This window comes from Coturnix japonica, chromosome 2 (genome assembly GCF_001577835.2).
Source record: "Coturnix japonica isolate 7356 chromosome 2, Coturnix japonica 2.1, whole genome shotgun sequence".
Lineage (NCBI taxonomy): Eukaryota > Metazoa > Chordata > Aves > Galliformes > Phasianidae > Coturnix > Coturnix japonica.
In genome coordinates this window covers 14,504,587-14,521,662 of record NC_029517.1, presented here as the reverse complement: position 1 = coordinate 14,521,662, position 17,076 = coordinate 14,504,587, and the positions used below count along the sequence as shown (strand labels likewise).

Below are 17,076 nucleotides of genomic sequence, written 5' to 3'. Positions count from 1 at the left end.
TTGTTAAAGGCTGTTATTCGTGTGAAATGTTTTCCCTGTTCTTTGCCGAAAGAATAAATGTTAGGTACATTTATTCCAAATAATTCAGACAGTGCTAGAGGGCATCTCCAAAGGACTACTGCACTGGCTGAAGAACTACACCTTTAATGCAGCCCAGAGGAATACACTTCCATTAAGATGTTGAGAGATAACGACAGTTCTTTAAAAAGAAGATGAAAGTAACTTGGAGCTCTGGTCTAATCAAGCTCCTCTTGCTCCAAGGTCTGGAGGTCTAAAAGCAAGAAACAAGCAAAATGGGATTGAAGCTTGATATTTTCTATGCCAGCAAGAGGAATACTTAATGCAGGAAAATGGCAGGTGATTTAAGTCGAATTTTTCTCAGGGAGAGCTCCCAGGAACCAACTTTCATTTCCTAAAGACTTGTTATTTGTTAGTGCGCTCCAGGAAGAAAACATTAACAAAAAGACCATGAACCAGAAGATCCTTAGATATAGGATATATAGATATATATAGGATATATATATATATAGATATATATATATATAGATATATATATATATATATAGGATATATAGGATATATATAGATATATATATAGGATATATATAGATATATATATAGGATATATATAGAATAGAACCAAACCTATTACAAGGGGGATGCTTCAAAACTAATAAATGAAGCTATCAGTGACACTGTTGTCTCAACATGCAGTTTAGGATATAGGAAGAAACAAAATCCAAACACAGTGGTACAACTATGTTACGTAGTTGAACAAGTCTAATTTATTTCAGGCTGTTTGACTGCGCTTTACCTTATTGTAACTACATCCAGAAATGTGCCATCTTCATATGACTTTCAAGCTGCACCCTCCCAAAGAGAGATTGTCCTCAGCTACTTCAGTGACTCACTCATCAGCACCATGTTAGTCAACAGTGCCCTGAGTTGTAGCACTGGAGTAATACAACATTGCTATCAGACATCTCAAATGCCATGTTCTACCTGCCAAGATACACACAAGTCAACAGCACAACTCCAAGTTGGTTTTTTTTTGGTTTTTTTTTTTTTTGCTTTTCTTTTCACACAATATAGAGGTTTAAATAGCATTTATTTTAATTATGAGAAATTAACAATTTGCTTGTCCACAAGCTGTCATGTTACTGATTTAGTATACACTACCCATCAGCTCTTAGCAAAAACACAAACACTGCTCAAAAGCTTCAGCAGCACGTCTCTTAAACTAGGCTAAGAAAGAAGTTTTGCCTACAGAACAGCACATCTCCTTTAGTCTTGCAATACATCCAGACACTGCTGTATTTTGCCCAATACTTATCTTAACACCACATGCAAGGAAATCCTATAAATGGACAATGAAGGATCAGCTTCCCAAAGATGACGTTTATCCCCTATCCAGTCAGATAAAGGTTGATTTGTGGCTTGAAGGCTTACCCTACATTCTTATCCAGCCTAGTTTTGAACCTTGCTCAACTTGAAGGAAAAAAAAAAAAAGAAGAACCAACCACCAACTAAGACCTGGAGAATTTCCCTTCTGTCACTATTCAACACTTCGTTGTTCCTATATTTTCAAAAGGTGGCTCAGTTGACCTTCCAAGAAGCACTAATGTGTTTTGTAATTTCCATCAGGATCCCTCTAAGGATCCTGGTAAGGTCCCTATCCTGTTTTCACAGAGGCCTGACAGCTTTTACCTATACCTTTCTTACTCCTGTTGGTGCCACATACAGGAATTCCAGATAGCATGACAAGATCAAACCTACAATTGGTTAACAAAACATTATTTCCCACTGCAAGCAAAGAACAGAAGTGAGTTGGAGAGATGACAAGCTGTAATTCAGAATCCTCCTCCGGGTTGTGCTGTACATACCTGTAAGTAAAAACCATCCCAAGATGGATGTGAAGAATCATTCCAAGATGATTGAAGAAGCATCCCAGATGCAAGTGAAGAATCAAATGCTTTTAAGGCACAAACAGGTAAAGCTACAGAACCACTATACTCTCATAAAAGAATCCATTCAGGAAAATGCCATTCTGGTTTAGCAGATTCTCAAAGAAGAAACAAAATACAAGTTCCATGATCCCATCATTCTGTACTATATACATCTTACTGCCCATACAATATAGCTAGTCACTGTTCTTAATGCAATAGCTTGCTGGAACCAGAAACAAAGACCAGAAGGGAAAATGACAGTTTTAGCAATTTATTTTTCAAGACTGATGAAGATGCAGACATATTTTCATGGTGGTTTCTTCTACACACACAGCCAGCATTCCAAGTGGAAATGACTGAAAGGGCAAATAATTGCATCCACTGGCTGTCAAACTGCACCAGTACAAAACATATTACTACTTTTCTCAAAAAACCCAAAAACCAAAACTAGCAGAACCCAATTACCTACAGCACAGAATTTAGCCAAACAAACCCAGCATTTATTCCCCCTGCTCATCCCTTTCTGTCATGGCAGAGGCAGCAGATCAGTAAAGAATCAAAGCTCTTCAGTATACTAAGTAGTTCTGAAAACAACATGAATGAAAATCTATTTACATGTAGCTTTTTTGCTATAAAACATATGAATACATACAGCTTCTCACACACTTCTTTTCCTGTACATGAAAGGAATGCTGCACTCTGAGTATGGCTCAGCCAGGCACAAGCTTATTGTTTCCCATTGGTGCTGGGAGAGGGACACACACACCTGGGCACAGCAGCCACATGACAAGTGTTTGTTAAGGTGAAGTTTGACAGATTCCCACTCTTCTTACACCTTTCTTTTCCAGTTATGACATAACAGTGTAACAGCCCCAGCTTTAAAACAGCAGCTAACTTGTCATTCACACACCTCCCATAAACTAACCTGCAAAGGTTTACTGGACATGCACAACTGACACAGGAATGGCTCCCTAGAGGCTGCTATGAAACAACAAAGTCAAACCTTAAGCAGTATAAAGGGTGTCAGAGCGTTACCACCAGCTTATAAAATACTCATGAAAAGCACTACCTAGTTTTCTTTGTGCTGATCAACACTAACTAAGCACTTTCATATGTCCCCAAATAAAACCAGCCAGGAGATAGAGCTCAGCAATTTCTGCCTGAGCTGTATAAGAAGCCCAACCACAGGCACCATGCCTGATCAGGAGGAGTAGCTTCAGTAACACGACATGACCAAGGTGCCAGTTCTGCAGTACAGCCCTCATACCCTCTTCTTCTCTCCCTTTCCCTAAATGCAGTCAGCTCAAGTATAATACTATCCAGCTACAAAAATAAAAGAACTTCCCAAGTAGCTGCACCTGACAGCACAGATATGGTGACCAACTTAATTCTTTGGCAGCTGGTTACCTGCTGTATTACACAGTGTTCTCGAACCCAGCACTGCATCCCTTCCATTTTCTTTCTCCGCACTTATGCCACTAAAGCACTGATAGAGACAAGTCCTGATTCAATGGGAAACAAGAGTTATTCACATAAAGATTGTCTGTTTATGGAGACTTGCAACGGAAAATTAATTCTGGCCAGCAATCTAATCAGGTGCATCTGAAGAAGAAATAGATTCTTGAAGTCTAATAAGTGACTTCACAGCAGGTCAGTGACGCATTTCATTTATGTGATGTATCTTCCAGATATAAGAGGTTTCCATTAAAAAGAAAAAATGCACAAACATCTTTGACTTATTTGTTGCACAAAACCATCAGAAAAAGCCTTCCAGGGTCAAGACTGCAGCCACTGGATTTCTGCTTTGATTTCAGAAAACATGAAGCTGCATCAGAACTCTTAATTCAGTATTTAATGAAGTATCTAAAGCTTACAGCCAAATGTCCATCCAACAGAAAAGAAGCTTTGATAGTCTACAAGATACTGGATATAGTCAATTTGGAATATGCTTCTACCAGACTGTGGAATGGGAATGAGACTAGGAAGGATTTCACTGCAGCAACCAGCCACTACAGTTAGCAAGCTCTCCTATTCCCCACACTCAACATTCACAAAAACAGGTAGGAATAAAGAATGACAGGAAACAAAAGTTTCTGACTCAATTCCTTCTCCATCAAAGCAGCTGCCCTATGGGAGTCACTGAGGTGGCTGGTCAGCACAGAAAGGCCAACAGTTCAGGTTGCTCTTTCATAACAGTAAATAATTTTTAAAATCCCATTATAGCTTTTTTATTTTAAAAATGTCATTTAAGCTGCACAGGGGTTACAGATTCTGTGTGTATCCATTTATGGTCCTGGAGAATTCCTCAACAGAACAGCTAACAGGGCAATCCTTACACACTGTATTCAACAGTTTGCATAAGCAGACAGATAAGCAGAGCAAGCACAGCACAACTCAGCTGCAGCAGCTTCTGGAAGCCTTGGCCTCTATTACACAGTACAGGAAGAACAGGATGTGAAGCAAAGGCCACAGAGATAGTCAGCACTTATTAAGAGGGTAAATGCCACCCAAGGCAAGGATAATTTAAACAAAAGGTACAAGCTTCTTCACTGTATTTGGAATATTTCTGTCTGTTGACAAGCAAAGGCAGTCCAAGAGAATGAGAGATAAGACATTATCTTTCTAATGTATACATTAGATGCTGTTCTGGTTCCTGCAAAAACACTTTGTCTCCTCACGCATTTTTGGATGTGTGGTAGGGAAAGTTTGTATGGAACCAGAGCTAACAAGATTTGCAGATATAGAGCAATGTTTTTTCCTCTGACTTCCTAACTGTCTCCACCCTCACCCATCACTATCCAGGTCCTACAGCTTTTGATGTGCCAGGCATGGACAGCAAGTCAGATTTTAGTGTCAATCCATCTACTGCAGTGCAACACTGGAAGGAGTCACAACACTGAGTAACTTGCAGTACATCACCCTCCAATAATGAAAAGCTCCATTTGAGAACCTCCTTCCTTCTGCACTGTCACTGCAAGAGAGGCTAACTAAAGAGGCAACAGAGCCAGACTCAAGATGGCTACACCAATGCGCCACTGCTTAGCTTCTTTGTCAGAATGAACAATGCCTTCAGCCTTCCCTTGTAGCTTCATGCCACTGACCATCTCAGTAGTGCACTGTTGGGACTCACTCCAGTTTCTCTACATCTCTCTTGAACAAGGCAAGAGTGATGAGTATGGATACACCACTCCAGGTGAAGCCTTCTCTCACAGCAGAGCTGATGACAGCCCCTGCCCTTCAGCTGTCCTCTTTCCAAGTCAGCCCCATGCTGCTGTTTCCCTCATCCAGCACAGCATCCCTTGGAATAGCATCTCCTTTCCAGGACTTGCTCAGACCTCCCAGCCTGTACAAACTCACAGAACCTCAGGTGCAGGGCCCTACACCTCATGGGCATTCCTGAGATTTTTGCTGTCTCAGTTCTCAGGGCTCCTCTATACTGAAAGCTCTATCATTCAGCATGCAAACCAACTTCCCTAACTTAGAATTATCCCCAGATTTGCCGAGGACATGATTTATGTTCCAAGTGGTCTCCAGAGATTATTCTGAACAATGCAATATTGACCCTGCTTGTTAGCAGCATTCAGCCATTTTCTAGATCTAGCTAATTTTCTTCCCACATAACAGTCCAATCATTATTCAGCCCAAACGCTCGTCACATTAGAGAATAAAACCAGAGCTTTAAGCAACCCATTCCTTTTAAAGAAGTAATTTCATGGTAAAAGTTCCTCCTTGGAACCACAGTTGTCACCAAAAGGATCTGGTGAGTACCGCCCATAGGAGTACCAGTGTATTTACACAACTGCTTGTTCCCAGGCACGACATCCAACATTCATCAGCAGATGATTCACTGTATTCCTACCCTCCTTCTACTTTGTGGCTTTCAAATATGAACTGCATTGTGACTGTATGCCACAACCCTTGAATGTGGTACCAAACTAACCCAAGACAGGCACACACACTCAGGGAAAGCTCCTTCTCATAAACTAAATCATGAAGAGTCCCCACCGCATGTGCACTATATCATTCTCTGCAAACAGTGAAGACCAGCTGAGCAGCTAAGACCTATCGTATTCTTTTTTCCTGGAATCAAAGACAAGCCAGCCTGCTCTCAATTTGCTGCTGCTTAGAAGCTCACCCCCTCAAGCCTCAGAGGATCTCCAGCAGATTTTCCCTGAAGCCTCATCCACACTGGTCTTCACTGGATACCTGCTCAATGGAAAATGCCCAGCTATTTGCACATGAGGAGAGATGTCTCCATCTGTAAAGGAGTGTTAGAAAAGGTAATAGCTGTGTATGGAAGGACTGCCATTGCCTACAGCCAGACAGCCATGCTGTACAAAAGGTATTTGGTTTTCTGCTTGCACACAATGTTTTTGTGTTAGACATGAGCGAGAGACAGCAAGATTCTCCTAAACTAATTAAGTGATGGTCTTAGTTTCAAAAGCTTCTAACTTTTAAAAACGACAAAAGATGCACATTTGTTTTCCTATTGAGATTTTGAGAACATTTTTCTGTAACAGCTCTTATTTTGCATTAGAGAACAGCTTCAGATGCAGAAGAGAATTGAATGTTTTAAGGGGTGCAAGTGTCTCCTGGTACAAAACATCTCTTAAAAGGAGTCTATTGCTTTCTTCATATTTCAATAGACACGGAGTTAAAAAAAAATGAGGCTTTTAAAAACTATTTATGTCTAGGAAAAAAAAAAAAAAGCAGCATTTTCTACATCCAGTACTGCAGCTGCTCAGACATAAATGCAAGTGCTGATCAGTTACATTTTCCAGTTTTGGCACTGTAAACAAGGATGTCCCTTGTCAACCTTCCTTCTCTGACAACTGTCTCATCTTCATTCTCTTCGAGTTCATGGAAATGAAGCAGCAAAAAAAATGTATCTTAAAGTACATTTCCCTAAGTTAGCTCACATTTCAGACAGGAAGAGGGGAAACCACCAAGACAGTGCAAGTCAAAAGAGCAAAAAACATAGGCCCAAATTTCTAGAGAGGCAGTTTTCCCTTGTCAAATGTTTAAGCTAAAAAGAGCTGAATTTTCAACTCTTCTGCTAATAGACATTAATTTTCAGAACAAAGGGAAAGATGCAATAGGACTTATTACAGAATTAACTCATGGACTCAAGGATCCATGCAGGAATAAAACAAACATAAATTTCTAGGCTACTGCTTAAACTCATTAAACACACAGAAAGTAACCATAACAAAGTATAAACTGCATTCAGAGCACAAGTGCACAATGTCTTGTTTCACTCATCATCCAGCAACATGAAAAATTATTGGTTTATTCAGCATTTGAGTTGCCCAGCGCCTAAGAAACGGCATATGCCAAATGCCAAAGTCTTCATTCTTGTCCTACCTTGATGCCTATGTTCCTTCCTGCCATCTCCCACTTCAGGCTGACCCTCAGCCACAGTCTCACTCCATCACTGTCCAGTCTATGCTTTCATTCATCTTCTTTATGAAAGAAAATAGTACCTATTCCAAATATTTCACATTTCAGACATTAAAAGAAACCAAACATTTGGCTATAGCTTTTCAGATCAAGAAAAACTGCTTTTTTGTCACTCCTTCTGAATGTAATAAACTATATCCAAGCAAAGCTTTGCTCTGCTACAATCCAGCACCTGTGGGTAGGTAAGTGACATAGGGCACCAGGTCCTTCCTCCACTGCCATTTTACCATTGTCCCACATGGAATGTTGAGGGCACAACATGCATGGCTCTGCCTACACATCCTATATCACAACCAGATCAGCAACTGCTGAAATCTTTTAAGTATGTTTTTGTCTTCAGAACAGCCAAACTAAAACCTCAAACAGGAACTGACAGAAATACATGATGTAACTGCGACTGCAGCAGAAAACTTGTGGTACAGAGGCCTGGAGATATATATGCATATACACACACACCTTAATGCCTTCAGTAAAGCCTTGAAGCTCAAGATGGTCCAAAATATAGACTTGCTATCTTTTCCCCTAGAATCCTGCCTAACAGGATGAGTAGGTTCGCATATACCAGAAGGGTTTGCAAACTTCTCCACAACAGGAATCAAGTCTCTGCCATACGAGAACAGTCTGGAAAGGCCAGTCCACTTGGAAAGGCTGAAAGTCAACACCAAGGGTTTAAACAGCTGAGCTCTTTGTGCACAGCTCTGTATTGTGGACTTAGTAAATGATTTTGTGATAGGCCACCTTAGACCCACAGGTTACAACTGAAAGACAACTGTAATTGCAGAAAATAAAGATGCAGCTGGTCTAGCTTCTATGCAGCAGCCAGAGCAGAAGCCTTTCCTAGAGCTGCTCACTGCAGCACTCCCTCATCCCTGAGTGATTTTTCATGTGAAGCTTGTTTGTTCTCAGTAAAAAATAAAATGAAGTTGAATTCATTTTTTCCAACTCATTTTTCCATCTGTACAATTAAGTTCCAGTAGCAAGAACAGAACACACCACTACATTTAACTTTTCCTGAGTACTTTTTCTGCTGAAGAAGGTACGTAGCTAGGAGAAATGTCAAGCGGTTACTGGTCACGATTAGCTGTCCAGTCATTTAGACTAGACTCATTCTGGAAAACACACAGAGAACTGAAACTGCATGTCAGAACTGAGTGACAGAGGTGGGAGGTGAACACAACCTGACTGCAGATACAAAGAACCAGAGGATTTTCTTCCACAGCACTTGCTACCAGAATTTTTTTTTTTTAATCAAATTGTACCTTATTCTATAGGAATCTGCTCTGTATTGAAAGACCAAGAATTGAGTAGTTGACTGGCAGTGCCTCAGATCTGTGTTTCTAGGCAATACCTCTTCCATGGAAAAGAATTCTGTTTCAAGAACAGATTCATCCTCCCATGCTTTGGACGCATGGAAATATTCATGATTGATACAAGCAAGGGGAAAAGACAATGCTCTGGAGACTTCAGAGAATTTAGAATCAGTCAGTCAAACAACTGCACAGCAGATTGATCAAATGCTTCAACTGCATATCTTAAAAACAACACATGAAAGGAAACAGCTGAGCCAATACATGCATGTTATCCATATCTAGTTTAGTTCCACAAAATTAGTCCGCAAAGTTCATTTATAAGCAAGGACTCATTTCAGGAAAGACCAACCAGCAGCAGAAACTACCAGTGACCTTGCTAAACACTGCTTAAAAGCTCTACAAAGCACTGATTGTTCACAGTCTTTAGCAAACAGTTCATGTATCAGGTGACTCAACAGCTTTCAGCACAGTGCCTTCAGTTCAAGCAGCAAATAGTACAGAGGGTTAACAGCTTTTGTACTAGTATCAAACATTTTGACTTTTTCCACGATTAGTCATATCAGTGAGCCAATGAAAATGTAACAATAATTGTTTCACTCATTGCAGCTCTGAAACACAAAAGATGTGCTCAGTGTAACAGGGCACGCAATGCTTATGAGGCTTGTTGGTTCAGTCCTTCATGCAGTCACATCTTTGAATGTAGTCATAAACCTAACATCACAAAGCCTCTCAATACTTGACAGAGCAAGAAATTCATTTACACCAACTTTACTTCTTCCTATTTAACTGATTCAGTAACAATGACTTTTTAAATATTTGATCTTTTAACTTCGTGTAGGTCTTAACACGCTCCAAGTCAACAAGTGCTTCAAAAAGGTTTGTTACTAGGAAAAGGAATGTGCACTGGAATCTCCTCCCAGCTGGCAGCTTTCAGGGAACCACTGAGTTGCCATTTAAAGTTTCTGGAAATCGTGATTACTGTGTAAGAATAATAAACGGAGGTTAGCAGGGCTCTACAGGGAGACAGACAGCAGAAGGTACAAGGAACACTTTCCTTCAAATTTAAGAAATTTGGTCTAATATGTACTACTAAAACAGCATTGGCTGACTAACAAGGGTTTTAAATTCATTGAAGAACATTTTGGGTTGAATCCTTTGAGTTCTAGTAATGAAACATTTGGATTTCTCTGAAAACAAAATCCTATCTAACCCTCTCTCAACTGCAGCTTCTGGTTCTGGGATCTTAATTAGCTCCTGTTTTAAATCAAATCTGTTTCATTTCAATCACAATCATCGTTAGAAAGTGGCTTTCATAAATATTAAAAGAAGAAAGTCTTACCATCTTCAGTCAAATTAATCAGAGAATTCAAATAAGTCAACATAAACTACCCATCTCTCAATAACACAAGAGGGAAAATAACATCTCTATTACAAAAGATTACCTGGGAGATATGGTTGATGGAGGACTCCATCCTCCGCAGCTGGGATGCCTGGATGTCCAGCAGCTGTAATACATTGTTGGCCAGTGCATTGATCTGATAAGCAACACTGGCTAGAGACTGAGTTGTGTAGGCTTTGGTCTCTTCTAATGCTTTCCTTTTATCTGGAGCCTGTAAAGCAAAAGAACAAGATGTTTGCTTAAGGCCAGGAAAAGGGTGGGAGATGAGGGAGAAAGGACAGGAACAAAAAACCGCTACCTATATTTAGAAGGATCTGTAATCGAGAAGATCTGACTGTGCAGTCAGACAAAGTACTCAGTCTGCATCAACATCCAAAAATTCTCAATAATAAAGTGCAAATAAAGAATGTGAGAACTATTTAACCGTAGCATTACATGCCAAGAAACAATTCATTCAGCAGAAAAAAAAAAAAAGCCAAAACATTATCATGATTTGTCAGCACCGAGTTTCTAAAGCCTGCCTGCACATCCTTCATTTCCGGAAAAGCCTCTAATTCCCCAGGAACATTGAAACAGTTTTCACCATCTCTTATGAGATCACACAGCCCAAACAACTTAAATATAGAAAAATATTTTCCCACAGTTCAGTGTCCCCAACCACACATGATGCTTGCAAAGCCAGTCCTCCCACTGTGCAGGCTGCTGCAGCCCAGTAGTGGGGAGGAGGGAAGCAGAGCAGCAGTTGTGACATTACCTCTCCTCATGTCAAAGCTTAATAAACCATCCTTGACGGCTGCCAGCTGGCTCTTGGCCCTGTCTGCTCAGGTGCCACTCATCTGCAGGAGTAGATCCTTGCTGTGTCCTCTCACACAGAACAAGGCTCACCTAAGCCTCCTTCTCCTCCTACCTTCCCCTGAGGTGTCCTGCAGCAGCTCCCAGCCTCATGTTCTTTCCTTCCCCTCTCTGATCCCATTCCAACCCACACCTTTATCCACAAAAGGCACACACCTCATACATTCCTTGTCTTCTTCCACCCCATCAGCCCCACAGTCATCAGCTCTAGCAGCAGCCAAGCTGCATCACATGCTGACAGAAGAGCCAAAGAACCCACTCTGTGTTTCATTTATCTGTACCACAGTTGGGCCAGTTGCAGTTACCATCTGCTCCTGAATCTCAATTTTTACTTCTTCAGTACCCACCTATGTTAAATGTGCCCCTCACTTAAGTATGAAGAGAGATAAGGAATCATTGTCTCCCTTGTTTTAAGGAGAAAACTGGAAGGTAAACTGATCGCATATATTATAAACTCACTGCAAAATAAATACTGAAACACACGCTATGCCACCTGTTAAAGAGATATTTCTTTTTTAAAACAAGGATGAACTCCCATCCCACCCCCACAAACCAGGAGAGTTGTTTAGATCCGTGATCAATGTTCCCAGCAGTGTTCTGACATGTAATAGAACACTTGTAGTCAATGCCAACCTCCAGATAGATTCACAAACAGATACTTTCAATAACAGGAAGCAGTTTAATGCTATCTGCTGCCAATGGGTAAAACAGCTACTGCATGTACTAAGCACATAACATTGCCAAAAAGAAAAAAAAGTGTCAATATTTCTTAACGCAAACAAAGTTACCTTTCACCTTAAAAGAATACTGATGTTCCAAGATGTCAGAAATTTATTGCAAGTCATTTCTTTGGCAAACAGGCCTTCACAATGAAGGGTCTGTTAACTACTACAACTCAAGAAACAAGCTTCCCAAAGCAGACTGACTCTCCGAAGAAGCATTTGAAGCTTCAAATCATCGTTAGCAATGACTTAAAACAGTTCACAACCTGTGCTATTGAGTTGGCACCCACAGAAAACAAGAGGTGACCCATAGTGAACGTCTACCACCTTCAACAATGGTGGAAGTGCAGCTTCAGAGACAGATGAAATAGAACTTCTACTGAACTAGACACAGCCAATGAGAGCCAGTCGGCATAATTCCACCTTCAGATCTATGTTAGAGTGGATATGAAGTCTTTACTCATGGTATTTTATTAATAAAGATTTAACTAAACACCGTTAAACTGAACACCAGCTGATTGCAAAGTTACAGCACTGTTACTAAGTGCTTTCAAATGAGAAAGCTTTCAACAACAACAAAAAAATCTTTTATCAACCAAACACCTTGTCCTCAATTGCCTGAACACCTAAAATTTCAGTTATATGTCCACGTGAGCAGTTTGGCAGCAGGATTCGATGAGCAGTTGTGATGCAGAACGTATCTCCTGTCCTATTTGATCAAAAATAATTTCAAGCTTCCCAGATAATTCAGACAATTTTGCCCAGTAGTTTAAAAAACAGCTTCAATTAGAACTAGTTTGACATATAGTCTTCAGCATTGTTTAATTAGAACTGCTGGTATCCACAAGATGTGAGCTAGAAGCTTCCCAGCGTGGGAAATGAAGAGTGAAGAGGGAAAAGCCAAGAGCAGCAGCAGGAGGGAGCAGGAATTCCCAGCATTATTGAACTGCTATTTTCATTTCTCTCTAAGCAAAAACTAGAAATAGTACAGACCATAAAATGTGCTCACATGCCTTCAGGATACTTTAGCATCAGTTAACTATTCAAATTTAGAGATGACAATATGCTGTCAACTTATTTGTTTTTTTTTCCAACAGTTCAGAATTACTTTATGATTTCGTATTAATAACTTTAAAGATACTGTTACTCCCCCGGTAGTTCTCAGTGTGAAACGAAGTTTGAGTGTCATTTAGCAGCAAACTGACTATTATTTAAACCAGGATCAGAGCTTTTGAAGTTTGCCTCTTAAAAAGCAAGCTGAATTGCCAGCTCATCCTTAACAGTCATGTCAGGGTGGGAAAACTGCAATTTGAAATTGCTTTTTCTATATTCCAAGGGGAAAGAGATGGTAAAATAGCATGGCATTCCATGCCACATATCACATGTATTTCTCAAGTCCAAAGTTGCATAATAACGCTTCCTAAAAACAACAACATTATTGTGGCCAAAACTGACTTTACACCCAAACAACAGCCATAATAGAAGAGTAAAATCTTACCTACTGCTTTTTCAGTTCAGCACCACTCCAAGGCCAAACGATGAGGAATCAGTCCATCACTCAGCAACCAGTTGCACCATCAGCCAATTTCCCACACCCCCTACAGAACAACACCCACACAGGCACATCCGCAATACAGTGTCTGTGCAGCGGACGAGCCATCTGCCCTCCCTGCTTTCTCACTCAGCTAATTCCCACCATTTTCTAGTTCCTACAGCACTCAGCTACATGTACCAGCTTCCTCCAAAATCACATCAGCTCACGCTGCAAAGCACCTTCAGAAGGCAGGCATTCGCATGCTGGTCCATACCCTTATTACGTTTTCTCCACCCCACTTTCCCTTTTCCCCACTTCCATCCTATTTTCTGTGCTTGAAATTCCCTGTAAGAAAGCAACGACCAGGGTCCATTTGACAAAGGTCGGAAAGCAGCTCATCAGGTCACACACTGTGACAAGCTGCCCTGCTAGAAATTAATTAAGTTTGCCTCCTGAGCACGCAGCGTATGCTGTTCCATGTTTTTTATCTCAAATGGCTGAACTATGTGCAACATCAATTATTAAAAAAAAAAAATTCAGCCATGACAAACTACTAATAGAGCACTGCCCTAAAGCTGTCCAATAATCACTAAGCTAAACAGAGCTGTTAATTATTCAGCACCCGACACCTTTCAGATGTTGACATTCTGTTCAAGGGCCCGATCACTCTCTGCAACCAAGCTAGAGGAACAGATCTGCAGTCACTTTTATGTGCCTTTTCTGTTATTGCTCAGAATACCTTTAATGAATTCAGTGCAGCAGTACATTTACTTTTGCTTCAAAGCAAGCATGGAATAATTGCTCAGTTTTGCATCTTGGCTGTCTTCATTTAAGAAGCGCCTCCTACTTTTCATCAACCGATTAAAGAGAAAATTAGGATTACTATAATCAGTTGCCACGAGGATTTAGCAGTCTCTATCGCATATCAGCATTCACAGAATGAAACTACACCATTCGGTGATCATCAATATACCCATTTACATTCTCTTTTGTTCATGTTGTCATTTCTCTCAAGTTTACAGAGTACAAACTTCCCCCTACTGCTATGAGATCCTATGATTGGTTTCTAAATCCTGATTCATTTCACAAAGGTCCTTACACTTTAGCTCTGAGTTTTGATCTTGACAAAACCTAGAATGAACTTTCATTTAAAACAATCAGCCAAAACTTTTAGCTTAAGTAAGCTGTAACCGCCAGCATGTCATTTTTGCAGTCTTCTAGACATCTGCTTACAGAGTGGTGAAAACACACATCTGGGCACTGACTTGGAGACTCCCTGTTATCAGTACTTAACCTCCCAATACTTCTGAAAAGTGTCTTCCCCACCCAGAAAGCAACATTACTTATAAGCCTACCTAAAACGAGAGCTTGTAATGTTACACAGATCTTCCGGAAGCATCTATGAACCTGATGTTGCCACTCCACTGATCTGATAAAGCCTTTAATAACCCAAAGCTGAACTACAGTCTTAAGGGCTTTTTTTTTTTTCCTTCAAACTTTTGACTACTATTGGCAAAAGGTCTGCACATTTCTAAACCATTCACAACATATGTTCAGCTTAGAGCAAATATTCTGCATTCAAGCTGCAGTAATGTGTCTCAAAGATTTCAGTATGCCACATGCACTAGATAATGTTTATCTACACAGAGCCAGAAGCCTAATTTAAATTGACTATTACCGACTGTTAATCCAGAGGTCACTGTAAAATACTGAGGTGCTACCTACTGAAATAAGGAGTTAGTCCATGAATACAGGTTCCCTCTTGCTCATAGCTCTGGGAGGTCATTTACAAACCATTCTAAGAGGCTGCACTGTGGTGGACCCTTTAGGTGTTACTGACAGCAAACTACATCAGCAAGAGAAGAAACTCTAACAAGTAAGTCACAGCTGCAGATGCCACAAGTTTAGATGCTCCAAAGAACCTCCAGTAACCAACCACTTACCTGGAAGACATCCAAAGAAATCTGAACTCACTGTGGTTATTACTGGCAGGTGCTCACCAGGGAGCATTCAGGGTTTCTCTCATCACAGGTACAGCCTTCAGGGTTACACATCATTCCAGAGCAGCAGCAGAGACTAAGGCCTTAAAATTTACAAATGAGAGTTGCTTACACTCCTGACATACATCGGCCAGAGAAGGAACAAAGTAGGAACTGGGCGTGTCAAGTGCCTCCTAGAACAGTCTTACCACGCTCATGCCATGCAGCAACCTCACTGAAGGAATTCCCTCTCCAGTACAGCAGTCTGAGATTACCTCAAGGGGACAACACCCTATTTCTCAGCATCCACAGATCCTAGCATAACTAGGCCCAGCATTTGTTAGACTGTTCATCAAAAAACAAAGCAAGTCATCTGGAGACTTGGTTCAGAAATGTAAGCTTTGCTCAACACATTGTTACAAGACATCCCAGAACACCACAGTTAAGACTCCAGGGGGTCACCAGCACACTTCATCTGCTGTCTGTCTTCAACAGAATAATCCCCAGAGCAGCCATCTTCAGTATTCCTCTGACTGGAACAACCTATGTTGCTCTTCATATCATTGCTATCATCAGTAAACAACTGTGGGAAGTTTTACAAGAACCCATTTACATGAGGACAAGGAGCAGGACTGTGCTCGGTACAAGCACAGTCTGAAAACAACACAGCAAGCCCAATGGCCACACAAAGGAGAACTAAAAGCAAAACCACACCTGTTCCAGAGCACGGGTGAATCTCAATTAACAACCCACAATGCAAACAGCAGTACTAGTTCACATTGAAACTGCTAATAAAATACAGGCAGTAGAAAAATATGTAAGCTCTTTACTACAGTCACTTGTCATAACTTGCAGCCTTGTACATTACTACCATTTATGAATTTCTGTGAGGTACTGAAAACTCGGGATTTTAGATCCCAATATGTTGTGAGCTATTAATAGCAACACACTGCAGTCACTGCCCATGTCCATCTCCCATCCAAGGCCTCTCCAGGGGACTGGCAGTCATTCCTTGCGCTGACAGTGAAAGCAAGAAAGAAACAGCCTGTGCAGCACACCTCTGCCTACACAGCGTGGAGCAGGAGTATGGGAGCTCAGCCACTGAAATAACTGTTTCAGGAGCATGAAGGAGACACAGAAGCTCACCTAACCATTCAGAGCTGTTCTTAAATCTAAGATACCTCACGCTACAGTAACCCCAAAATTAAAACCAGGGTGATGAAATGCTTTTCAAGTTCACACAGTAAAAAAATCATTATTCCTAACCATTGAGTCAGAAAACCTCCCTAAAGACAGAGCAACATCTACAGTTCAAATCCTCTCAACTTACCCCAACACCAACAAAAAAAATACCCAGTGGTTTATACAGTATTTAGTCCAAGTTTCTTCAGGATAGGATGCAGTAACTCAGCTATCCCAAACACAGGGGAACTGGTAGAACTTGAATCTCTCCTCCCCAGGTAAACACCTTGCACAACAAAGCTGGCATTCACTCAAGGCACCAGACAATGAGGTGATCAACCCCACCAGCAACCAACACACAAGCAGGATTTCAGTCTGTTCTTCTTAGAAATACTCTCTTGACAAAAATCATTGATTAGTCAGCTAAAGAGAAAGACACGGATCAAATTATTGCAGTGTGACAAACACACAGGACTGCCTACCTATTGCTGTCTGTAACTCGTAAGCTCTGTTTCAGACAGGCCCTTCCCCCAAATCCTGTGTATGCTGGACAATTCAGCTAGAAACAAATCCTTCATTTCCATCAATAATATTCCCCCGACCTGTCCTGAATAGTCTTGATAGCAAATTAGCATTTCTATGGACCGAAACCAATTCAGCCAATCTGCCTTAGTCCTGCAGATCTTTTAGTT

General features: G+C 40.8%; 1 protein-coding gene across 15 annotated transcripts in view; it reads right to left on the bottom strand.

Moving 5' to 3' along the window:
- The window catches only part of ABI1 (abl interactor 1), a 77,467-nt gene that overhangs the window by 43,532 nt on the left and 16,859 nt on the right, over positions 1-17,076 (bottom strand). For 14 of the 15 annotated variants that reach the window (XM_015853240.2, XM_015853241.2, XM_015853245.2 and 11 more), the window contains exon 2: positions 10,159-10,326. In XM_015853240.2, the coding sequence (XP_015708726.1) occupies positions 10,159-10,326 (168 nt within the window). Of the gene's footprint in view, positions 1-10,158; positions 10,327-10,413; positions 10,520-17,076 lie in introns of those variants that run through there. The other variant, XM_015853253.2, reaches the window with a different exon arrangement.